We start from the raw sequence: 25,591 nt of genomic DNA, 5'->3' as shown, positions 1-25,591 counted from the left end.
AGCGCTGGTTTGTCCCCAAAATCTCCGCGCCCCAGAACCACATGCACAAGCTCTGAAACCCAGGGGGCATGAAGCAGAGCAGCCTCTGGAGGCAGGATAGTGCACCACGTCCGAGGCCCCCGCGTGCACTCAGGGGACATGCCCAGAGAGAGTGGCCCTGGTCGCTGGGCAGGAGGCGGTGCCCACTCCCAACCCGATGAAGGTCCCATATTCCAGGTTTTCACAAAGCCACCCCACTGTGGCCTCACCAGTCTATGACCAAGGTCACTCTGTTCCAAGGGGACAATTAACCATGTGCTTTTTAAATTCAAAGCGTCCTCTTAGGAAGTTAGGTGTGCACAGCCTTTCCTGACAGGGACAGTGAATGGGGACTGCTGACCAGGGAATGGCTACCCCTCAAAGTCTGGGCAGAGGGGCACAGGGACCTCTGGACACCTGGCAAGGTCCTAAAGGAGCACTGCGGTGGTTCAGAGTGTGACCTCGGCTGACCTCACTGACCGCTGGTTGCAGCTGGGGCCCACAGTGGTGCACCTCACCCGCACCCCCGCAGGGGCAGACCCCACCCGCACTGGCTGCCAGCCCTGCCGAGAGGGACCACGCGAGAGCAGGACGTGTGTGTGCGTGCCCCCCGGGAGGGGCCCAGGCCACAGGGCCAGAGCACCCGCCGAACCTCAGGCTCCCACCAGTGCCGCAGCAGCAAGGTGGGAGGGCCCCCGGGGGAGAGCCCAAGATACAGACATGGGGGGTGACTTCTGTCCACAAATGAAGTTTCCCTGGTCACTGTACACATCCTTCCAAGAAGGAGCACCACCCATTAAAAATCAATGAGGCTGCCCTGGCAGGTGTGGCTCAGTGGACTGAGCGCCAGCCTGTGACCTGCAGGCGCACGTTCGTGGCCCATGCCTGGGCCGAGGCCAGGTCCCCAGTTGGGGGCACGAGAGAGGCAACCAATAGGTGTTCCTCTCACACATCGATGTTTCTCACCCTCTTCCTCCCTCCCTCCCCACTTTGTAAAACCCTATCTTTTAATAACGAAGGAGTGCACAAACAAATGAGTGAGGCCAGCCCTGGCTGGTGTGGCTCAGTTGGCTGGAGTTTCATCCCGTAACCCAAGGGTTGCAGGTTCAATCCCCAGGTCAGGCATGTATGGGAAGCAACCTATCGATGCGTCTCTCTTCCTTCCTCTGCAAAAGCAATGGAGCTTGTCAGTGTGTGGTTACCGGTGCTGCCCGTGGTGGGGAAACCCCATGCCCCCTACAGACCGCTGCGCCTCTGGGGCTGCGCCGGACCCCGTGTGGGCGGGCCTCCCCCTCGGGGTGCCCTACGGGCCCAGAGTGTGCGCCAGAGCAGAACAAGGTTCTCCGCGGCCCCGGGCTCTCCCCAGCTGTGAGCATGACACAGGGAAGCGTCCCCCAGCCAGCTGGTGACGGTTCCCCGCAGTTTCCTGGTCGAGGTGTGACACAGGCATGGTCTCAGGCAGCTTCAGGTGAGCCCAGCACAGTGCACCACCTGCTCTGCGTCTGTCTCTGAGAACAAACTGTTTGGTTCAAACACCCTTCCCTTCTAGCTGCTGACTCTCCAAGACCAGTGGCAGAGACTTCCTTGGGAATTCATGAGAAAGTGGGTCCCAAAACCTGCTTCCCACTCTCCCAGGCTTCCTTATTTTTGTCTCCAGCTAGGCCCCAACGCAGGGACATCTCTCTGCTGACCTGCTCTACTGTCACCATCTAATGAATGGAGATGCAGCTCTGCTGGGCCAGGCCCTGGGCACGGGCCAGGCCCTGGGCACAGGCCAGGCCTCCGGCAGCAGGGGTCCAAGCACCCTCACAAGGATGCTGGGCCAGGTCGCCTGCATCTCCAAGCCCAGTGCCAGGGCTCTGGGATTATCTCACATCCCCAGGAGCGACCTCCAGCAAACAGAATCCACTGCCCCAATGCCAGGGACAGAGGGAACCATGTGACCCCCCGCCCCCACCCCAGGCTGGGCCAAGGTTGAAGACAAAGCTGGCCGGCTCAGTGGCCACGGGCACACACAGCACCCAAGTACCCGGGGCCAGTGCGCAGGCTCCTCACTGTGGACACTCAGCTACTTACGCCTTCTTAATGTCCTCCGCCGAGGCATGTCTCTGCACGCCCAGGACCTCGTAGTAGTCCACCATGTTTCCACAGGCTGCTGGCGGGCCCTGCAAGCAGAAGCCGTGGTCAGCACAGCACCGCAGGCTGGGCCGGCGTGGGGAGGGAGGGGCCATGATGTCGCCAGGCTGCAGCCCTGGCAGAGACCAAGGGGACTCCTGCCCTAAGACCCTTCTTGATGTGAAAAAGGAAAGTTCCGAAAAGCCTCATAATAACCTAAACCAGTGATTTCCAACCTTTCTCATCTTGTGGCACATAAACTACTAAAATGCGGCAGCGCGCCGGAAAGTTTTTTGTTTTTCCGATCTGACCACAAAAATAGGTGTAGTTCTGATTCACTCACAACAGACTATTGTTGTGTTGGCTGAGGTCGTGTTTCATTTGACAATCTCAGGGGAACGAAGTCAGCGCCCCTGACTACACAGTCCAGCGCTGCGTGTTTTCAGCGTTCTCAGGACACCAGGGACAGTCACCGACCCAAACTAAGCACTGACGCAGAGACACAGCGCCCGCCTGAGTGCAGCCGGCTGGGCCCTGGGGAGCGCCCTGCGTTCCCGCCTCTGCCCATGCTCCGGGGCTTCTGTTACCTTGTGCCTCCAGGGCGCCCCCGTGCCAGGCACTGGGCAAGCACCGCGTCCCGCCCAGAGGACACAGCGTGGAACCGCAGACAGCTCTCCCTCCCATCTCCCAGGAGGGAGAGGGGCCTTGTCTGGTGACAGCCTATCGACTGGACCGATCGAATAAAGTGGAACTCAGGGAAGAGCACACAGCCTTCAACGCACCAGTGAGGGTTCTACACTCAGATGGTTAACAAGCCGAGTGGCCCGCGGGCATGAACCACGGGGCGGGGACTGCCTGTGGGGATGGGGGCCCCAGGCGGGCGGAGGGGGGCCAACGGGCAACAGCAGGGACAACTTTAAGAGCATACACAGTATTTCTGAAAACACTGGAAGGAACAAACCCAGCAACAGGACTACAAAGCTGCCATTCAGAGCACCACATTCCATGTTTCTCAGCCCACAGCACACCAGCAAGTGCAACCACAGACCGGTGTCTCTCACTCAAATCAACACGTGTTTTAAGTTTTTTTAAAAAGGAAGAAAAGACTGGAAACAGGACAACTTCAAAAGATGCCATCACCCAGAACGGGAACACCGAAGGGAGAAGAGAAGCAGACGCAGCCATCTGCAGCCTTCGGACGGTCAGAGTGCAGCCCCACCGCACCCCTCCACCCCCGTCAATGTCAGAGCGCAAACCGCTCCTCCGGGACGACCAGAACACCAAACAGGTTCACACCAGAACCACGCCTGGCCCATCATGTTGAAATTTCGGAAAAACCAAAGAGAAAAACATCCTCTAAGCCAGAGGAAAAAACACCTTCCTACTAGGAGGCGGAGGAAGACATCCACGCTGGGTGTCACGAGATGAAGCGCACCCCGTGCGCAGCCACTAAGCCCGAGCTCCGCAGTGGCACCTCCCCCAGTGCAGGCCCTCCGACCGCAGCAGAGGCGCCGGCCAGCAGCAGGCCTGCGTGCACATGGTAAAAGCTCAGAGAGAAGGGGAACGACATGGCTCAGAAACGCCGTGGTCAGGACGCGTCAGGAAGAGGATGATGAAAATAAACTTGTCTTTTCTACTCCTAACTGACCTAACAGGTAAGGGTTCATCCAAACAGCAGCAAAGAGCGTCCCGCTGTGCTGGAGCCCACACGTCCATGCACGGTGTGAGGCGAGGGCTCGAGGGCCCTGGTGGGTGGGAGAGCAGTCAGGAACCTGCTTTCCCCAGGCACCTGCGCCCGGCTGAAATCTGCCCCGGCTGGTGTGGCTCAATGGACTGAGCACTTTGCCTGCGAACCAGAGGGTCACTGGCTCGATTCCCAGTCAGGGCACATGCCTGGGTGACGGGTCAGGTCCCCAGTAAGGGGTGCGCAAGAGGCAACCACACACTGATGTTTCTCTCCCTCTCTTTCTCCCTCCCTTCCCCTCCGTCCAAAAATAAATAAAATCTTTTTTTAAAAAATACACAAAACGTAACTGTGTAAGACGATAAAAGTGTTAGGTGAACTACTGTAGTTAATCATATTGCAAAATATAAATATATCAAACATGTACACCTCCAACCTACATGTAAGTGTCAAATTAAAAAAAAACCTAAGTTATCAAAATTGAAAACGTGCAAACACAAACCAAAAATCCGGGAGCCCAGCTTACACTGCAGACGCCCTTCAAGGCTGAGGAACTGGCAGGGCAAGTTCAGAAATGACTCGACTCACAGGCCGGATACCTATTAAGGCCCCACGGGCGGGCGGAGAGCACAGTGCGCACCACTCCTGGCTGGCAGGTGCAGAGCCCTCAACGTGGGAGCCCAGTCTGAGCACGGGTGGCCACTGCTGCCTGTCCCGTCCTCCCTTCTCCCAGGACCCCCGAGGCCCTGAACCCTGTCTGTCCAGGGCTGACCACTATGTCCCTCGGGCTGCACCACAGTGGCAAGCTGACAGCCCCCGGCACTCCAGTGCAAGCTGCCCTCTTCACCATCAAAACACGCTCCCATCTGTTTTCAAGACGATGCCGCACCCCTGTGGTCCAGAGGCTGCACCCATCGCAGCCACCTGGTACTATCATCCTCCGGGGTCCCAGCCGACAGAACCTGTCGCCAACCTGGGCTGGCTCTCCAACGGTGACCGCAGCTGATCTGCCGGCCCCGGCCTTGCTTTGCACTCACGGGCTCCCCAAGAATGGCTGGTGCACAGCCCTGGACCTTTTCCATCTGGCTGGTGCCTTTCTGAATTTTTTTGACCAAACCTTACAAAGACTTTGCTGAGACCCGTGGCAACCAGCCATAAGCTGTGTGTGCTCGTGTCCCAACTCCGACACAGGGTGCCCACTGCAGTCACATGCTGCCAGGGCCGGAAAAAGTGCCACATCAAGACACTGCTTCCACGACAGGACTCTCGGGGACTCAGGACTCTTCGCGACTCAGGGCAGGCGGACCAGGCACCAGACTGGGAGGCGAGTACGGCGGCATGCGAGTGCCCCAGAGCCCGGGGAGGGGCGCGCACAGAAATGGCACACAGAGGAGGCGGTCTGAAAAACAGAGCTTGTCCGAATGTGGATTCCTGGGCCTGCTCAGAAGAGGCTGTTTCACCCAGCATTATAACCAGCATTTTAAACAAGCACCAAGCACTTCAGATGGCAGAGGCACATGCTCACCTAGACTGTGAACCCAAAGCTTCCTGTGCACTTCCCAGGAGGAACCAAGTGTGGTGGCACAGCTTCACTGCTGGACACCACACCCCTAACAGGCCTTCCCTGGTGACCACGAACGGGCCCATGCCTCTCGTCTCAGAGTTCTGGTTCAGCCGCGCTGCCCTCCGCCACTGCAGCTGTGGCCCAGTGCAGGGACAGGCTACTCGAGCAGAGAAGCCTGCCCGCACCGCAGATGACCCACCAAGGGGGATGGCCCCTCTTCCCAATCTGCAGGCCAACAGTGCCCCTCTCTAACTCCTAGGGCCCACCCCTGCCCGTCCAACACGCAGCTCTCCAAACAAGCCTCACAACCAACCACACACGGGGATACGAGCGCCCCGGACGCTCCTCAGCGGGCAGGAGTCCTGGACGAGTCCTGGAGTCCCTGTGCCCACTTGCTCCCGGTGCCTGCCCCACGGGAGGGGCACCATCGCACCAACACCTGGAACAGAAGGCTCTGGCTCCCGAAGCCCCATCAGCTCGCACATCTTCTGTGATTACAGGTGCCCTAGACCGTTAGTACTTGCACTCACACGCTTATCACTAGGGAGTTCCTGAAGGTACAGTTCTGAGTAAGGCAAGTCTACGGCACTCTTCCTAAGCCTCTGAGAAAAAAGGGCCCTGCTCTCCCGAAGTACACCACCATCACGACCTTCCCTCCCTGGACGTCCCGGGAGGAGAAGTGCTGGGAAGCGCTGCATGGGATCCCTAAGTGTCTCGGTCTCGCTCCCCTTCCCGCCCTCCGGGTTCTGAAGGAAGCTTCCTGCAGCCCACCTGCCACAGGACTGCCACACATGACCCTCGACCCCTATGGCTTGGGAAGGGGCTCAGACGCCTCTGCATGCTGAGGCGGCTGCTCCTCTAGGTCACAGATCCCCATCCTCCAAGCAAGGTGTTACTGGACAAAAGTGATGGTCTTTCCACCTACAAGGCCTTGCTCACACAGCTCTCAATCTAGAATGGAAGAAACCTCACTGCCTGCAAAACAACAACACACTCCTGACCTCCTTTCCATACATGACACTCCACGGAAAACAAGGCTGAGGACAAGCCCCTTCCTCATGAAAGCCTTTCGTTACTACCCACCCTGAGTTTTACTCGTGGTAGGTTGTTTTAAATAACTAACGTCATTCAAAAGGTCATTACGTCCATTGTAGACGTTTCCTACCTTTAACTTAAAAACCGGCAAATCAAATACTTCTATTAAGCCAGAAAAGAGACAAGTTTAACTAAAATAAATAGTTTTCAAGTGTTAATTCATGCAGTGGCACCAAGCTAACTTGTGACAGTACTACTGGAATGGAAGGAGGCAAGAAGTGATCATCCTGGAGCAGCTTCCCAGGTGCCCTTCCGTTACCTGATGACTTCCCAGAACACACAGGTAGGGAGAAACCAATGAAGAAGCAAGCAGGCAGTCGTGGCTGGTGTGGCTCAGCGGACAGAGCACCGGCCTGCCATCCAAAGGGTCACCTGTTCAATTCCCGGTCAGGACACATGCTGGGTTGCGGGTCAGGTCCCCAGAAGGGAAGCAGGAGAGGCAAGTGATGGGCGTGTCTTCCGCACAGGGACGTTTCCTTCCTCCCTCCATTCCCCCCAAGTAAATAAAGATACTCAAAAAATCGACTTAAGCAGTCATTCCTTATCGCAGATCAACTGCCTAAACATTTTGTTCTCACACAGCATCCCCTAAAACACCTGAGACATAGAAAGAGAATCGCCCGTGCGACTCCGATGGAGACCACTACACCTACCAGACTCCTTTTAAGACTTTATTTATGGTTTTTAGAGAGAAGGGAAGGGAGGGAGAAAGAGGAGAGAAATCCGAATGTGTGGCTGCCTCTCCCGCAGTCCCCACTTAAGACTTGGCCTGCCACCCAGGCCTGTGCCCTGACTGGGAATCGAACTGGAGACCTTCGGTTCGCAGGCTGGCACTCCATCCACTGGGCCACACCAGCCAGGGCCGATTCCTTTCGTCACAACGAAACAGGGCGCACCGGCAAGTGCTCTATCTCTGGTACTTGTGAACTAATCCACGTGTCGTACGTGTATTTCCCCAACTTGCCTGAACTCTGGGTTCCACTGTTAATTGCAGAAGGGAGCAGACAGTCAGGAAGGACCCAAGTCAACCAGTCCTTTCTGAGCACTCTGGCTCAGGACAAGGCCGCAGACACAAAGGACACAAGAGAGACTCGAGACTCACCCTGAAGGAATGTGCAGGGTTGCCGGGCACCACACACCGATAGGAAGGCAAACCCTCTGTGCCTCTGTGGGAACGGTGGGGCCAGAATCTCAAAGGGTACCAAGTCACATTCTGTCTGAGGAAATCACCCTTCCAAAGACCACGGACATTTGCCACTGAGCCTAAGAACCCAGCAGGCAAGATGTGGACATGACCTAAGTGTCCGCCCCCAGGTGAAGGGGCACAGTAGTCACAGGTAAAGCAAATTCTCACTCGGCCATCAAGAGTGACACCGAAGGACCTAGTCGGCACAGTGCTAAATTTAGTCAGGCACAGTCTCCATATGCTTTCACATATATGGGGGCCTAAAAAACGAGAGAGAACAGAGAGAGACCCGTACAGAGCTAACAGGTGGCTGTCAGAGAGGAAAGCGCTGGGGGGAGGGAGGGGCAATAAAAGGGACCCTAAGACAGCTGGAGTGTTTGGGAATACCAACAGTTCTACCGCCTCACAGCCATGCCGCGGTTTTTCATTTAGAGAAGGTAAAAAAATTTAAGAGAAAACCAAAATATACCTAGATAAGACAGAAGGTACCAAGGGTCAAGGCTATAAAGAGAGCATCTTCTCTGCTTTCAAATACACTGCAAACCTCAGAAATGTAGCTGATTTTATTTTTGAGAAATTAATCTCCCTACCTTAAAAATAAGTTTTTTTTAAAAAAATTTACTTCTTAGGTAGGCAAGTGAAACCAAAGGAATCAGCTATGACTTTTTTAAATCCCCCTAAAGATATAAAGTTCGGAAAAACAGCTTACAATCAATACATAATAAAATCATCACGATTCTGACTACCTGACCTACCCAGTCAGCTCTCCAACCAGGCTTTGAAACTGTCTTCTCACCCCACCCCCATCACCACTTCCCACTCTGCTGTTCTCTTCGCCACCGCCCGCCCCCCCCCCCCCAGGTGGAAGTCCTCTCAAGCGCGACTCCAGGAGAAGCGCAGCATCTATCCGTCCCACTCCACCGGCCGCGGCCCCCCGCCCCCCTCTCTATCCAGCCTGCAGTCCCTACCCCGCACCACGAGGCGGCGCTCCCAACAAACGTAAACCAAACCGGGTTTTTCACACACCACCCTCCACTCTAGATTCCCTTACAAAGATGTGAAAAGTCAAAAAGAAATAGTTTTCTGTCATCCTGTTAAAGTATGAACTTGCAAAGACAAAGGCTGACCATGTGCCCTTACTCCCCACAGCAGGCATCAGAAGTGTCACCGTCGGAAGTATTAACCACCCCAGCAGCTGATCTTTGGCCCCCCACAAGGGACAGGGACCAACTACGGTGACAGGGTCCCCTTACCAGCCTCCCTAAAAAAACTGAATTCGAAACAACTCACCAGGCTTTATTCTCTAAAACTGGAAGGTGCAGAGATCAGCGCAACCACCCCTGGCGGCTCAGTGTGCGGGGCGAACACCGTGTCACTGCCCGGACGGCCCTGCTCAAGAGAGAAAGCACTCCAGTCCGCCCCTCGGTCCCAGCACTTGAAAATGATGGGTTTGCTCCGGCAGGAACACTACAGCCGCCGCTCAGCTGCAGGCGGCAGGCTGGAATTCCCTTGCCCTAACTCAGTGTTCAGTGTTACTCAACCTGCCCCACCCTGGCCTGCAGCCAGAAACACCTTCCAAATCCACCACTTTTAAACCCAAAAAGACAGGAAAAAACCTTACACTGTGAACAGAGCTCGGAACTCACTTAACACCCCTCCTCTCACCTGCAGCTAGCGCCCCGCTACACCCTGGCTCCCCACACTTCCCATCAGTCGCCCACACCTCCCCAAAGTCAGGTTCAGCAGCATCTCAGAATCTCCCCAAACCTACCGGCGCGTCGGAGGCCTGACATAGCGCTCTCACCTTCCCATCGGAGCCTGCCAAGCCCCACCCCACAGGAGCATAAGTCTCGTCTTTGAAGCAAGAAAACTTGGATTAAACCTCCCCGAGAACCACGGGGCGGGATGGCCTGAGGGACATGGGAAGGGGAAAAGGTACAAATTTGTTTAAAACGTTTTTGATCTTCACCATTAGTTTTTAAGTGAGATTAAACGTTAAGAACAATCAGCAAATAAATTCAAATAAGAACCGATGCCCCCACCCTTGGGTCATTTAACTTTTCCACTAAATCAGCTACTTTAAGAGATTCTAGCCACCAAATCCGACTCCGAATCCCCAGCTGAAATGTGAGCGTGGGACCTGGAAGGGGGGGCCAGCGGCTCCCGCGCCCCCGGGCCCTGCCCGCCGCGGCTTCGCGGGCGGGTCGGACGAGCAGCCCCACCGGCTCCGAAAGCTTTTTCCGAGACGACCCGACGTGGGTCGTTTGCACTTCTCGCGTTCTTTCTGTACTCGGGCAATACTGGTGTGAGCCTCAGCCCCAGACACAGCTGCGGATCCCGAAGGGAAACAACGCGAGCTGGGACTTTTAGGGGAAAGTCCAGCGTTTTGCTCACGGAGAAACTTTTAACAGCCGGTGGAGGATTCTGGAAGCGTCCCCTCGGCCCGCCGCCCGGGACCCGCAAGGCGCGCTGCGGGGCTCACCCACCTCGTTCCTGCTCTAGAGGCGTCCGCGGGACCCGGAAAAGAAGGAAAACCGGCCTCTGATGCTGCAGGGCCCCGGACGCTCCTGGAGGGACGCGCCGGCGGGACCGGGACGAGGCCCGGACCAGCGGCCCACCGCCCGCACGAGCCCCACCCCAACCGCCGGCGCGGGCCGGGCCCCCGGGGGCGGGCGAGAGGGCGACCGACTGCACTCCGAAACGCGCTCCGGCCCTCAGTCCCGGCCCCGCACCCGGCGCCGGCCCCGCAGCCCCGGCCCCACACCGGCCCCTCACCCGCCCCCCATACGCGGGCGCCAGCGCAGCCCTCACCCAAGACGCGGAGCCGGCGGCGGGAACGTGCGGCGGGCGGCTGCCCGGTCTCCTCGTCTCCTGAGCGGCGGCGCTGAGGACGACAGCGGCTCCTCGCGCTTTCCTTTCTCCTTTCTGCAACAACAAACAGGAAGTGCGTCACGCGTCGGCGGCGCGGCGGATCCATTTCCGCCCGGCCTGACGCCACGCATGCGCTCAGACCGCTGCTGCCTTCCCGAAGTTTCTCGGCAGCCAGGCCGCGCGGCGCCAGAACAGCGCAGCTTCCGGCCGAGTCCCCGCCCCTGAGACTGCCGGGTATCCAGGCCCTGGGCGCTCGGGAGAGGGGCCCTCGTCTCAGTGTCCGGCGCCCCGGCCTTGTCCCGCCGCCCCCGCGCCTGCCGTGTCAGCATGGCTACCACGTTGGAGGCCCGCGCGGGGGGGTGCGCGGGGAGGCGAGACTAAAGAAGGATCCCTGGCCTGGGGGTCCCCCTGGAAGCCGTGACCCCTGACCCCATGGAAGTGGGGTGGCGCTGGAAGCTGTCACTCTGACCTTGGGATAGTGGGAATGGACTGAAAGCCGTCTCCAGGCCGCAGGAAGTCAGTGCGGTGGTCCCTGCGCACAGCGGGGACGCATCCCCACTGCGAGCCTCCCACCTGACCCCGAGCGCCGCGCGCGACCTAATCGCGCCCGCGGAAGCGAAGCGCTGCTGTGCCCTTGCCGCTGCACCCTGTGCGCGGTCGCTGCCGGTCGCAGTGCGCCGACTCGCCGCCCCCTGCTCAGCTGACAGCACCTGATCCGCACTCCTCTGAGCCCCGGACACTTCATGCTCCTGAGCACAAAGGCTGAGAATAAGCCGCCTCCCCGCGGCAGGGACGCTCAGGGAGCCGCGGGGCTGCCTAACCTACTTCAAAAACAAAAGGTTGCTTAGCGTGTTGTACACCTGATAGACGGTGTGTCCACGAGCTGGGAAATAAAAATAAAATCGCTTTATATTTTTAAAGGAGTTTTTTTTAGTATATTTTATTGATTATGCTATATAGCTATCCCACTTTTTCCTCTTAATCCTCTGTCCTGCACCCCTAAAAAAAGATTGCTTTATACTGTATGTATTCATTTATCATGTTTCCTGAACCCTCGTTGTAAGAATTCTGTAGTTTTTAGCAGATGACCAGTTAGGTAAAGAATTTTAGTTTATCTGAATAAATTCCCTGTTTTTTTAGTAGGTTTGATAAATGCCTGGTGGAAAGGAAGGAATAACAGTATCTGGTTTGGGTGTGGACATCTCATGATAAAACCGAAGATAATCTCAGCACAGACTGGAATTTCATTCAGATACACGCACAGTTTGGCACTGTCTCCTGTAACCATATCTGCCAGCAGGTTGACAGTTTTATTTCCCTTCCAGTGTTGACAGTACTATCAGGTGACATTATGCATTTTCAGTAAGTCCCTGCAGCAAGTGTGAGCTAATCTTGAAAAGCAGACAGCCGGGACACATGAATTTTAAATAGTAAGTGGTAGGCTAGCCACAAATAACTTCCTCCCTCCAAAAAGTGAAACATGTATTAAAACATCTGCCGGTGCAGTGAACCGTATCACAGAAAAAAACGGCTAGTACATGCAAGGCCCAGACCCGATGAGTGCACGCGGTATTCTGAGAGAGCAGAGGAGCAAATATCCTGGAAAAATGACATGGAGATATTTAAGGAACTCCTTGCAAAACCACAGACAAGCTCTTTCAAGATAAGAGTAGGGATTTATTCTAAAATTAGCATCAGCCCAGATGGTGCTACTGGAAAGCCTACTTCAGAGGAAGATCACTTCACATGGAACCACCAGGATTTGGTAATTCTTTTAAAAGATTTTCTGTATTTGCCCTGGCTGGTGTGACTCAGTGGATTGAGTACCGGCCTGTGAACTAAAACTTCGCCGTTTCAATTCCCAGTCAGGGCACGTGCCTGGGTTGCGGGTCAGGTCCCTGCTTGGAGACAAGTGAGAGGCAACCAATTGATGTTTCTCTCCCTCTCTTTCTCCCTCCCTTCCCCTCTTTCTAAAAATAAATGAAAATAAAATAATTTTTAAGAATAAAGATTTTATTTATTTTTCAGAGCGAGGGGTAGGGAAGGAGAAAGGGAGAGAAAGATCAATCAATGTGTGAGAGATACGTGGTTGCCTCTCACACATCCCCAACCCAGGCATCTGCCCAGGCCAGGAGTCAAACCTGCACCCTATCATTTTCCAGGCCAGCATGCAATCCACTGAGCTACATGAGCCAGAGCTGGAACTGCAATGATTAAAATTGCAGTGATTGTCGAAGTCCGTCTAGGGAACGTGAATGTGTCAGTTCGACAGGAGAGAAGTTTTGAACTGAGGTTAGAGAGACGAAGATGGACAGGTGGCTGGGCCCGTGTGGAGGCCGAGGTTGGGCCAAGGACTTTCCCAGGTTACCTGGTGGTCGGGGAAGCCAGGCACTGACCCCGGAGAGAGCTGTGGACAGGCAGTGGAAGACCACAGAGTTAGGGAGACTAACCTTCCCCAGAGGGAAGGTTAACTGGATGTGCTTTGCTCGGTGCCTGGCACCCACTCAGGAAATAAGAGCTGTTCTGTGTCGATGCCCCTCTGGGAAACTGGTAAAAGGCCCGGCTTCTCTCCAGCAAAACGTGTAGGTGATGTGAGAACCAGCAGGGCAGGCACCAGCACACACCCTGCCACGCCCGTCCACGAGGCCAGGAAGAGCTCGGGCAAAGGTCCTTTCTGGACGGCCGTCCAGCAATTTTTATCAAACTGTGAAATTCACTTTTGATCCAAGGATGACGTTTCTAGAAATTTGCCCCAAGACAATAAATGCTGTGTGAGAGAGAAAACTCCAGGCCCAAAATGGCCTCACTTGTGCTAAAGCCCCTGTTACCAAACCTAGACATAATACCTGATCTGAGTAAGTGCTGCTTCATCCTGTCCCAGAAACACGCTCTTAATCAGGCAGTCTGGAACTTTCTGGCTAAGGAAGTAATCCGCTGTGAGGACCAGCTGCGTGATGGAAGTGATGGAACCCTCGCTCTTCCCTTCACCCCCAAAGATGATGCCCTGGTCTAAAATTAGCCCTTTCTTTTCTTTTGCTTCTTTGCTTCACTCTCCCACCAATTAAATCTCGATAAAATTTTTCCATTTTGTGCGGCACCTCTGAACACCCTTTGACTTGCTGGATGGGATTCTGCCTGATTCGTGAATTGCTTAAAATAAAGCCAATCAGATCTTTTTCAAATGTATTCCATGGAGTTTTGTTTTTTAACAGCAGGAACCAAGAAAGAAAGGAAAAGATAAGAGGTTCTGGATCACAGCTCTGCTGATAACCAGTTCCTCCTTACCAGGAAATGTCACGCAGGTCAGGAATGTAACAATGTAATTTGTTTTCTCTTTCTTATTGACATCAAATCGGGCCTAGATACATTATGGAGATAGTGGGTATAATGGGACCCCACTTTTGTAAAACTGTATTCATTTATGTGTGTGTGTAAGTATATGGAACACACACACATCCACTGTATGGAGGAAAATATTTTTCCCGTCACCCTCCTGATAAAGGAGAACGTGCACCAGTTTATTGGCGGGAATACCTTGCGCACAGGAAGCGCCCACGGAAATGCGGTAAACTCCCAGCACAGACGAAAGAAACCCACTGGTAGCGGGGAGCTCTGTTACCAGGAAAAGCAGAGTACAAGCGGACGAAAAAGGGGCCACGCACTGAACCTGACCAGCTCGGGGCAGGCCTGCGAGGCAGCCTTACACACACAGAGACAGACAGTAACCCCACAGGACGGTCTGAAATGGGAGCTTTCCAGCCAAGAGCAGCTTAGGCAGGTCGCCCAGTCCTAAACCGGTACCTTCCCAGATGAAGGTCAGTCTTTACCCTAACAGAGTCTGTCTACTGTCCTTTTGCATCTGTGACAACTCACCTTTGGAATGTCAGGGTAATTTCTTTTTTTCCCCCCTGGACCCCTCAGGGCACCGACTCCCGCCAGAGCAGAGACCGCAACTGTCCTCATTGTTATTGTGATCACGTTAATCATTGATCATTAACTCTCCCACACTGACCAGGGAAAGAAGTCAGTGTCTATCCTTTGTATTTTTTATCCCACCCCTGATGCCTCGCCTCCTCCATTCAAGGTTATGTGTAAAACAAGGAGCAAGACAGCCGTTCTCCGGAGCATTTTCTTAATCTGTTGAGATTATTTTGCTTCATGGCAATTGTCATCAGTTTGGGTCAAATAAACTCATAAAAATTCTCACAGGTGTGGACGTTTCTAACAGAAACAATGCAAGGGGCAGCCTTCGCCCTCAACAAGAGATTCCTGAGATTCAGAATCCTCCCCCTCTTCCGGCGCAGAGGGGGGCTGCTGGGGGGGGGGCCGCTCCCAACAGAGATTACCCTTAGGGAGGTAAATTTCCCTGAAAAGGGGGAACTTCCACTAGGTTTCCAGAGCGTCTCCTGCGTCTGCAGTTTCTCCAAAATATTCTGTACCAAACAGCCCTTAAGTCCGAGACGCTTGCTCTGCCACTTAGCCTCATCCGCGGGGACACCTGGGGGCTCATGCAGTAGGTTGTTGAAGTGGCTCATGGAGATAGGTTTCCCCGTGCTGCTTATTTTCTTCTCTCTGATTTTATGTATTGTTTGAAGTTTTGCATTACATATAAATATATTCCTGTTATGTATCTCTACTTTTCAAAACCAGCGAAATCATTTTTATAAAGTGGAAACCATGAATGGCACACAGCTCCTTCAGAACTTCGTAGCGGTGGGGTGTGAGGGGTCAGAGGTCGAAGCATGACAGGCTTATTTATCTCCATTTATCTATTCATTGAACAAGTGGCTCAGTGGTTGAATGCTGGTCTGTGAATCAAAGGGTCATGGGTTCGATTCCCAGTCTAGACCACCTGGCTGGGTTGCTGGCCAGGTCCCCAGTGTGGGGCGCATGAGAGGCAACCACACATTGATGTTTCTCTCCCTCCCTCCCCCTCTCTAGAAAATAAGTAAAATCTTAAAAAAGAAAAAAACCACGTATTGAACACCTGTCCTGCACCAGCACCCCGCAGGGGTCCCGACAGGACTCCTTTCCCCAGAGGGAACTCAGGGTCCAGGAAGGAGGACTGAGGTTCCAGTACTGGAGGGGACTTGGGTGAAGGAAAGCTTCCCACAGGAGGCAAATCTTATGTGCGTTTTGGAAAATAATGGGTGAACAGTTGAGGCCCTGCATGGATGCAGAGAATTCCAGACGGACGAAACATTTCCAAAGATGGCCAAGACAACAAAAAAGAAAAAAGATAAAGGTACTATTTTTAAAACTTAACCTTTCCCACGTTCTAGGGGTGGCAACACGGTTCTTATTTCAGAAGGAAAAATGTTTTCTGATTTGGCAAAGGTGAGGCCGTCTACACAGCCTAGAGGGGACAGATGCAGACTGTGTAATAAGGCAACCGATTTCGTTTCCAGGAAGAGAATCTTTGCCAAAGTTATTTCAATTCTACCCGAAGGAGGTGGTCGGGAGCCGAGGCCTGGGGTGGAGGAGCAGAGCCTGAGTGGGCAGGAGGACCCCAGGTCCAGAGGCACCCAGGAGCAGAGAGGGGGCATCACCAAGTGCCCATCTCATACTTTCTCATTCCTTTCCAGAGGTCCCATGTCTTCAAGAATGCTTACCAACCTTTACAGCCCGGCCTTACCTGGGCGGCTTTGAGGAATGGATGGAGTGGTGGGGTTTCAGTTTCTGATCCAGGCAGCAGGCTGGAGCAGCTGAGGAGGGAACATCACAGGGACCAGGGACCACCTGGGGTCCTTAGGGGCAGGGTGAGGTGAAGGGCGGGGAGCTGCACTTGTCTCGGGCACTTTATTAGGAGACACAAATTATTTTATTGGACGACAGAGGGAAAGGGTGACTGCCTTTGGGGATAAAGGACAAGACTGAGGATCCGTGCACCATTGGAGTCACTGGGGTGAAGGAAAGGGAGAAGTGAAACTCGATTCCACGATGTTGAGGTGTGTAACCAGGAGGGGCTGCCTTACAGATGTGGGGTAATCAAGAGGAAGAGGCAGGTGGGTGGGAGAGGAGAGTTAACATGTGAAGGGCCCTGACCAGAAACCCCTCATTTAAATGAGAGTGAGGCCCTGACCAGCCTGGCTCAGAGGGTTGGGCGTCGTCCTGAAAAGTGAAAGATCGCCGGTTCGATTCCGCATCAGGACACAGGCCTGGGTTGGGGGGCCAGGTCCCAGGTTGGGGGCACGCGAGAGGCAAGTGATCAATGTCTCTCTTCCTCTTTCTCCCTCCCTCCCCCTGTCTGTAAAAATAAATAAATAAAATCTTGTAAAAATATATAAATAAGTAAGTTGGAGTTGGCAGGGCCTGCGGGCAGAGCGCAATCGCTCCGGTCCCCCAGCAAGGACCCCAAACTGGAGCAACTCCCCTCCATCCCCACCAGGAAGCAGTTTTTCTGCTACACCGGTGAGAAAACAGAGGATCTTCTCCTACCCAGCAACCACTTGACCAATGAGAGGCCGGTGCAGCTCAACCAATGAAAAGACGCGACGCCTCCAACTCCCAGTTCCCGCCAATGGGCTCCTTGTTTACAACAGCCCCGCCCTGCCCGGTGTCTCCGTGGGTTAGAGCATCCTCCCCATAGGCTAAGGTGGCAGGTCGATGCCCGATCCCAGGTCCAGGCACACACACGTGTCAACGGGTGAACGCATAAATAAGTGGGACAACAAACTGATGTTTCTCTTTCTCTCCCTTTCTTAAATCAATTAGAGAAAACAGTCCAAAAAACACCCTTTGTCCTCTAGATTTGGGTGTGGTTGTTCATCAGACCATAGGTCCAGAACTGCAATTCTTTTTTTTTTTAATATATTTATTGATTATGCTATTACAGTTGTCCCATCCCCCCCCCACTCCACTCCATCCTGCCCACCCCCCTCCCTCCCACATTCCCCCCCCCATAGTTCATGTCCATGGGTCATACTTATAAGTTCTTTGGCTTCTACATTTCCTACACTATTTTTACCCTCCCCCTGTCTATTTTCCACCTATCATCTATGCTACTTATTCTCTGTACCTTTACCCCCCTCTCCCCCTCCCACTCCCTTATTGACAACCCTCATGTTCTAGTTGTTTGCCTAGTTTGCTCTTGTTTTGGTTTTAAGTGTGGTCGTTAATAACTGTGAGTTTGCTGTCATTTTTACTGTTCCTATTTTTGATCTTCTTTTTCTTAGGTAACTCCCTTTAACATTTCATATAATAAGGGCTTGGTGATGATGAGCTTCTTTAACTTGACCTTATCTGAGAAGCACTTTATGTTCCCTTCCATTCTAAATGATAGCTTTGCTGGATACAGTAATCTTGGATGTAGGTCCTTGTGTTTAATCTTGGGTAATGTAATTATGATGTGCCTTGGTGTGTTCCTCCTTGGGTCCAGCTTCTTTGGGACTCTCTGAGCTTCCTGGACTTCCCGGAAGTCTATTTCCTTTGCCAGATCGGGGAAGTTCTCCATTATTTGTTCAAATAAGTTTTCAATTTTTTGTTCTTCCTCTTCTCCTTCTGGCACCCCTATAATTTGGATGTTGGAACGTTTCAAGGTGTCCTGGAGGTTCCTAAGCCTCTCCTCATTTTTCCAAGTTCTTGTTTCTTCATTCTTTTCTGGTTGGATGTTTGTTTCTTCCTTCTGGTCCATACCATTGATTTGAGTCCCAGTTTCCTTCTCATCACTATTGGTTCCCTGTACATTTTCCTTTGTTTCTCTTAGCATAGGCTTCATTTTTTCATCTGTTTTTCGAACAGATTCAACCAAGTCTGTGAGCATATTGATAACCAGTGCTTTGAACCGTGCATCGGATAGGTTGGCTATCTCTTCGTCGCTTAGTTGTATTTTTTCTGGAGCTTTGAAGTGTTCTGTCATTTGGGCCATTTTGTTTGTTTGTCTTGGTGCATCTGTTACTTTTAGGGGCGGAGCCTTAGGTGTTCACTGGGGCGGGGTAATGCTGGTCGCTGCGCTGTGACGCTGTACGTGGGGGAGGGGCCGAGTGGGAGCAATGGCGCCCGCCTCACTCTCCTCCCGCTTTCAATCTTTCACTCCGCTACCCACAATCAAACTGGGCCCCTCTGGTGCTGGTCCCCGAGTAAGTGGGCCTGTGCACACTCTAGGCCCCTGTGGGTCTCTCCAACAACCTCTCCTGTGAGGCTGGGAGGCTCTCCTGCTGCCGCCCCAACCCCCAGGGGCGCTTTCAATCAGAGGTTTGAGGCTTTATTTCCCCGAGCTGGAGCCCTGGGTTTCGCGGTCTGCTTCGCTGCCCGCGGTTCGTCCGGTTTATCTGCGGGTGAATGTGGTGCCGCAGGGTACTACCCGCCACTCTTCCTGCCCCGCTCTCCGCCACTCTGAGTCGGCCCTCTGGGTTTATCTGTGCAAATGTGGGGCCGCAGGGTCTGCTAGTGCTCGGACTGCCTGCGCCATTTGTCCCACACTCCGCCAGTCTCAGTCCCGCCACAGCCACGCGAGTCCTCTCCACCCCGGTGCCCGTCTCCGCCCCTCCTACCAGTCTGGATGAATGTTTATTTTCTATTTCCTTGGTGTTGGTCCCCCTTGCTGTTCGATTCTCTGTCAGTTTGGTTGTGCGAGGAGGCACAGTGTGTCTACCTACGCCGCCATCTTGGTTCCATCCCCCAGAACTGCAATTCTTTGCTGTTCCCCAATAAACCTGTTTGCGGAGAAGAAAGAAACATGGCCTGTGCAAGGTCAACAACATTGGCCGTGGGGAGGGGGAGGAATGGGTGATGGCGGAAACCTCGCAGAAAGCACCCAGCAAACAAGGGAAGAGAGACACTCTCTAGAGAAGGAAGGGAAAGCGAAGACTTGAGGCTGATCTGGTTTCACTTTGCTGTTTTAGCTTGTGACCCAAGGACACTGGGGCACAGTTCCCATCGAAGAGCAGGCAAACAGAAGAGGGATTGAGGTGCTGGGGGAAAGTGGCTGGGCTGGAGGTTTGGGGCCAAGAGCAAAGAGAGAAAAACTAACTTTGAATAAGAGGGATTTGCACATCCTCTCTCCAAGCACACAGGAGGAAAAAGAAGGTAGAGGTTGGGTGTGACACTCATGTCCCCAGTCCTGACTCAGTAGAGGCAGGGCCTGGCGCGCACGGGGCTTTTGGGACGGGAGCCTCAGCCAATGCTGTAAAGATCCCGCTGCAGAGAAGGTCCCTAATCTTCTCAGCCAAAAAGGGAACAGAGAGCAACTCCGTGGTCACAGATGTCACTGCGCCAGGCCCCTGGGACTGCTGGTTCCTCGGGGAGTGCGGCAACGCGCAGAGGCCACGGAGGGCAAGGCAGCCACTTCTAAGTGATGACCACACACTGCCCTGGGCAGGAACTCCCCTTTGCGCCCTGCGGCCCCTGCCCACCCAGTAAGGCGCCCCAACTTCAACCACGCACTTGCCTCCCTTTCCGTGCGTAAAATAGCGACGGTGAGGGCTGCTGCAGCTGACCCCGGCATTGGGAGTCACCGGCGCTTTGAGACTCACAGATCAAAGGTGTGAAAGCGCAGGTCCTGTGGGAAAGGCCGGGTTCCCATCCACAGTGAGGGTCTGCCTCTCCAGCGGAAACCCTGACCCCCCAGCCTCGGAGGGACATGGCAGTCAACCCCTCAGAGGGAGCCCGAGAGCTGACAGAACCCCACATCTGTAAGTGTAAGTCCATGTTTCAGATTTCCTGCCTTCACAGCTACCCGCCCCGAGCATGTGGTGGAATGCGCCCCCGAATTCCCTGAGGGGCGGCCCAATGCCCCAGCCTTCACAGCACCAATTGATGCATTAGTCATTTCCACGTGAGAATACCCATCGAGGTTTCCTTTTCTTTTCTTCTTTTTTTTTAATTTTTATTTATTTATTTTTAGACAGAAGGGAAGGGAGGGAGAAACAGAGGGAGGGAAACATCAATGTGCGGTTGCCACTCGTGCGCCCTCTACTGGGGACCTGGCCCACAACCCAGGCATGTGCCCTGACTGGGAATTGAACTGGTGATGCTTTGGTTCACAGCCCGGTGCTCAATCCACTGAGTTGCCCCAGCTGGGGCCAAGTGTCCTCATTAGAGTTCACCTCACTAAGCAATTCGTCAGCACTCCTTCGCCACCTCTGTGACTGCCTGAGCAGGTGCTGAGTGGAGTCCCTGGTTAGTGAGTCCCAGAGTTCCAGCGGGGACCGTGCCTTGGAGCGTCACGTCCTGTCGGTGGAGCCCGGTTCCCTGGGTGCCCTGTGTCCCCTCAGGCTGCAGGTCGGCAGCATGCTGCCTCGCCTGGCGGTGTCTGTGCACACCACGGTCTTCCGTCCCTTTGTAAAGGAACCCTCCGGGGACAGTGATGCAGTTGGCCTGAGCTTCTGCCCCGTGTCCCTGAACTCCACAGGGCTGTGGCTCCTCCAGAGCCGTCTGCTCCGCAGCCGGACACATAGTAGGTGCTCAGCGGACGCGCGCGCACTGCACGGGTGGATGAGCGGGTGACCATACTTCCAGACAGTGGCTTAGCTCAGCGGGGGCACTGGGAGAGGCTGGTGACTTGTGTGCAAGATCCAAGGCCCAGGGAGGCCTGAGTGTCAGATACACTGACAACCACACGGGCCCCGGGGAGCGACCCGGGGAAGGGGGTTCGGGACAGAAGGCAGGAATGGGGGGCATGCAGGGAAACTTCCAGTATGCAAGGGCTGCCTGCTGAGAGGGAGCTGAAGGCTCTGGTCCCTTGGGGCCCTGGGGGCTGAGCTGGCACCGGAAGGTCCCAGGCTGCCCTTGGGGGGGATGTGGTATGGGGGCTCCAGGAACCCTGCCCTGCACCAGTGCCCCTGGTGTGGGGCCCTCGGCCACGGCCACAGATGGAGCATGCAGACGGCCACTCCCCGGGCTGGTGTGCTCTGTGTCCTCGGAGGCCAGTTCACCCTCCCATTCAGAGACCTGTGGGCCAGCAAGCACACCCTGCCTGTGCCCGCTGCTGGGTCACCTCCTGGGAGGGGCGGGGTGAAGAGAGGAAGCAGGCAGACCTTGGCTTCTTGGCTTCCGATTGTTTAAGAGATCCAGTGTCCTTGCCTGGGGTCGAAGGAGCCCCAGGGGACTCTGACAGTTGGCCCCCAAAGCCCGCCAGAGGGGGCCCAGCCCCCACGGTGGGGTTGGTCACATTGGGTTGCACACCTCTGCTTGTCACCCACTGGCACAGGCCTCGTGATTTCTGGAAGCCACACAGGGCAGGGGCTGAGCCCGTCTGCAGCATCCTCACGGAGAACACCGTCCAGCTCGTACGGCTCTTCGAGGGGACCCGGCGCGGGGGCGTCCCTGAGCGTGGGCTGGACCCTGGCTGTGGGAGAAGCCAGCGCTGGTCAGGCAGGATGTCCCGTCTAGGACAGCGCCACTCACACTTCGGGCCTGAAAATAGCAAAGGGCCTGGTCTCCGTCGGGCAGTTTTTCTCTCTTCAGAGTAAAAATAGTTTCAAAGTTGGAAAATCACCGCATCGTGTCCTGCATTCATGAGAAATGACATCATCGTGTTCTCATTGCCAGTCTGCCCCTGGGGACCCAGCAGCTCCTGTCCCAGTAAGGGAGTCGGAACAATGGCTGCCTTTCTCTCTGGGTCAGGCCAGCACGTCACCGTTACCTGGCGGCAGGAAGCCTGGCCTCCCAGAGCCCTGACACCCAGCCGCCCTGGGGCCTCGGGGCTCGGGCCTCCTCCCTTTCCTTGCCCGTTTCACGGGGACTCCCAGCTGCTGGGCCGGCCCCATCGTCCCCTGCGGCCCTCTCCGCTCCCCAGGCAGATGTCTACAGTGTCATCGGACGGATGGGTTGGGAGGGTCAGGCTGAGTCACAGGAGCAAGATCCAGCTGGAAGAGAGACACTGAAGTACCTGCCGAACCAGCGTGGCAGATCCACTGGCGGCCATGTGGGGAGTCCAGCGGAGGCCTGGGGACACCGGGCTGCCAGCCCAGGGACAGGGCCTCCTTTGTGCTCTCAGCGGCTGGTGGCCATGCCTCTGTCCTGACAGGAGCCTCTGAACCCAGTGCCCCGGGTGGGAGGCCTCAGCCCAGTTGGGTGGGAGATAGTTGTTTCCACAGTGGATTTGTCCCTAGCGCCACCTTCCCTTCCCTCCCTAGAATAAACCCTAAGCTGTGGCTTCTCGGCTGATTGGAGCGAAGTCTTCATCCCCACCACCCCACAGCAACACTCAGTCCGGGCACAAGGTTATGTATGAGTCGGGGGGCGGACGTCCAGCGGGTGTTTTCTTTATGACGTAGCTTGAAGACTTGGGAACAGGCCCCCCGCTGACCTCCGTGTGAGGCAGGATTATGAGCTGTGTGCTGCCCGTCCCATGGGCCCCTAACTCCGGCCTGGGGACTCCCGTGGGATGTGCCTTGGAATCCCAGAAATGACAGCAATGCAAACCCAGGCGGAGGCCAGGCACCAGGGGCAAGTGTTGTGGGAAGTGATTAAAAACAAACTCTCTTGGTTGGGTAGCTCCGTGGGTTGGAGCATCGACCCCGTACACCAAGGTTTTGGGTTCAATCCCCAGGCAGGGCACACGCAAGCCTCCAGTCAGTTTAGGTCTCCCAGCCTGTCAGGAAAAACCATGCTTCTTGCAGCTATTTGCAGTTCAGATTGCGAGCACAGGGTCAGGGAGAGGCAGGCACACACCCATCCCGAGCTCGGGGGTCACAGCGATGCCGATCGGGCGAGCCCTGCCCCTGGCGCAGGAGGAGCCGTGGGTGACGGGTGGGGATGGCCGCAGCATGGACACACCGGTTTTCTGTTGACGGACATTTCCGTGGTTTCTAAATACCCCTTATGACATGCAGTCCATCTGCTTTCCTAGGTTTGTGAGCTCACAGCCCTCGGGAAATGCTGTAGAAGTGATTACAGGTGCCCTGAAGCTCACCCACCAGACATTTGTCTCTGAGGCTTGGTGACTCTCTAATGCAGGAAACTCACAGTGAAAAGGATTCGTGCCCACGGAAAGGCAAATCAGCGCTGCCCAGTGGGGTTTGGGCCGTGACTCTCCTGGGGATAAACCAGTCCATCCCGAGCCCCTCCCTTCCACCTGCTGGTCTGATTCCTGGAAGTCTCCTTGGAGGAAGTGTTACCGAAGAGCACCTGGGGTCCTACTGCCCAGCGCCCCCTCGCTGGGCAAAATTCCAGAGGCAAAGGTTTGATGATAAAGGAAAGGAGTCTTTATTCAAAGGCTTCACAACTTTGGAGTAACAGCTTCCCACATGCATTCAATCAAGCTTATCACTTAAGCCTATCACTCAAAGCTAAACTCTTAACAGCTGAGTTCTCCTAGCATTTCCCTGTTAGTTTTCAATTATCTTATTCCCTTAGGGTTAGATCACAAACTAAAATAACGCAAGATACAAAAGCTGCACAATTTGGAAGAATGGCAGGCTTCTGCCCCAGGGCCTGTCCCCTCCAGAACCCCCAAAGAACCACCACCCTGCCACCCTCTGCCAGGCCAGCCCAACCCTAGGCTGCACCCTGAGCTCTTTCCCACCCAAAATACCGCCCGTTGGGAAAGGCAGGAGGCTGCAGCTCCAGGCATCCTTGAGGGAGAGGAGAGAGACAGTGAGCTGGCCCAATAGCCCTTCATTTCATTTTATTTTATTTTTTTAAATGTTTTTATTGATTGATTTTAGAGAGAGAGGAAGGAGAGACAGAAGGAGGTAGGGAGGGAAAGAGAGAAGCACTGATTTTTTGTTCCACTTTTTGAAGCATTCATTTGTTGATTCTTCTGTGTGCCCCGACCAGGGATCAAACCCTCAACCTTGGCGTAGGAGGATGGCGCTTTAAACAACTGAGCTACTCGGCCAGGGCTCTTCTTCTGTTTTAGATCTTCTCGCCCATAATTCCAGGGGCTCCCCTGCCCCTCCGACTCCTCCCCAGTGCTCGGATCAGACCTCTGCATGAGGAGCCTTCAACCTGGACACAAATTAAGTTGACGTCTGTGAGTCAGGTTCTCTCCTCTTTTAAAAATTACCTTTTACTCTCCCCTAAGGATAACTTCCTGAAATAGAATTGCCAGGAGGAAAAGATACATTTTGCATTTGAATACATATGTAACTTACCATCTCACCAAACAACGCCTGCAAACCCCACTTCCTCTCAGTCTCAGCAAGATCCAACACGCATATTTTAAATCTCTGGCAAGCTGATGGGCAAAAAATACCATTTGGCTAGATCACTTGGCCTAAGTTATTTTTATTACTATTGGTGGTGTTTGGATTATTTTACCGTTTTTTGAAAACAGAGGATTGCCCTGCCCGGGTGGCTCCAGTTGGTTGGAGCATCGTCCTAGGCACCAAAAAGGTTGCACATTCGATTCCCGGTTCCATCACCAGTTGGGGTGTGTACAGAGGCAACCAGTCGATGTCTCTCCCTCCCTTACATCGATGTTTCTCTTCTTCTCTTCCTCTCTTCCCTTCTCTTTTTTTTTGTTAAAAAATTTTTAATTTACTTATTTTAGACAGAGGGGAAGGGAGGGAGGAAGAGGGAGAGAAACATCAATGTGTGGTCCCCTACTGGGGACTTGGCCCGCAACCCAGGCAAGTGCCCTGACTGGGAATCAAACCTGTGATCCTTTGCTTCACAGGCTGGTGCTCAATCCACTGAGCCACACCAGCCAGGGCTGCATTCTCGCTCAGAGGCATGCCCGTGGATACAAGATATTTTCACTGAATGCACAGCATGGCTTGTGAATCCTGAGGAAACCCGGTCCTGAGAGACTGGGAACTGGGACGGCACAGACTTCCTCGAGGGTGGGGAGAGATTCTAGACCTGTTTAGAGGTGTCCAACCTGAGGCCCTGGGACCACATGCAGCCCAGGACGGCTGTGAATGCGGCTCAACACAAAATCATAAATTTACTTAAAACGTGATGAGATTTTTTTGTGATTACATGTAACAATGTATTGAATGTGGGGCTCAAGACAACTCTTCTTCTTCCAGGGTGGCCCAGAGATGCCACAAGGCTGGACACCCCCGGACCATCGAGAGCAAATTCACAATCCGTAAGATTCACCCCCTCAACGTACCCGATTACGTGGTTCTTAGCATATTCCCGGAGCTGTTCTACCATCACAGCGTCC

The 25,591-nt window shown here is 54.4% G+C and overlaps 1 protein-coding gene across 4 annotated transcripts in view; it reads right to left on the bottom strand.

The window, feature by feature from the left end:
* The window catches only part of DNAJB6 (DnaJ heat shock protein family (Hsp40) member B6), a 38,434-nt gene extending 27,246 nt beyond the window's left edge, over nt 1-11,188 (bottom strand). The window contains exons 1-3 of one of the 4 annotated variants that reach the window (XM_053926314.2): nt 11,003-11,188; nt 10,474-10,587; nt 2,095-2,183 (exon numbers count right to left, since the gene is read on the bottom strand). In XM_053926314.2, coding sequence (XP_053782289.1) covers nt 2,095-2,159 — 65 coding nt within the window. In that variant the 5' untranslated portion in view covers nt 2,160-2,183; nt 10,474-10,587; nt 11,003-11,188. Of the gene's footprint in view, nt 1-2,094; nt 2,184-8,952; nt 9,732-10,473; nt 10,588-11,002 lie in introns of those variants that run through there. The other 3 variants (XM_053926313.2, XM_053926311.2, XM_053926312.2) reach the window with 3 other exon arrangements.
* Nucleotides 11,189-25,591: the final 14,403 nt, after the last annotated feature.

The sequence above is a fragment of the Desmodus rotundus genome, chromosome 6 (genome assembly GCF_022682495.2).
Source record: "Desmodus rotundus isolate HL8 chromosome 6, HLdesRot8A.1, whole genome shotgun sequence".
Lineage (NCBI taxonomy): Eukaryota > Metazoa > Chordata > Mammalia > Chiroptera > Phyllostomidae > Desmodus > Desmodus rotundus.
The sequence above is the reverse complement of the archived record's forward strand: the minus strand, read 5'-3'. Positions and strand labels throughout refer to the sequence as shown.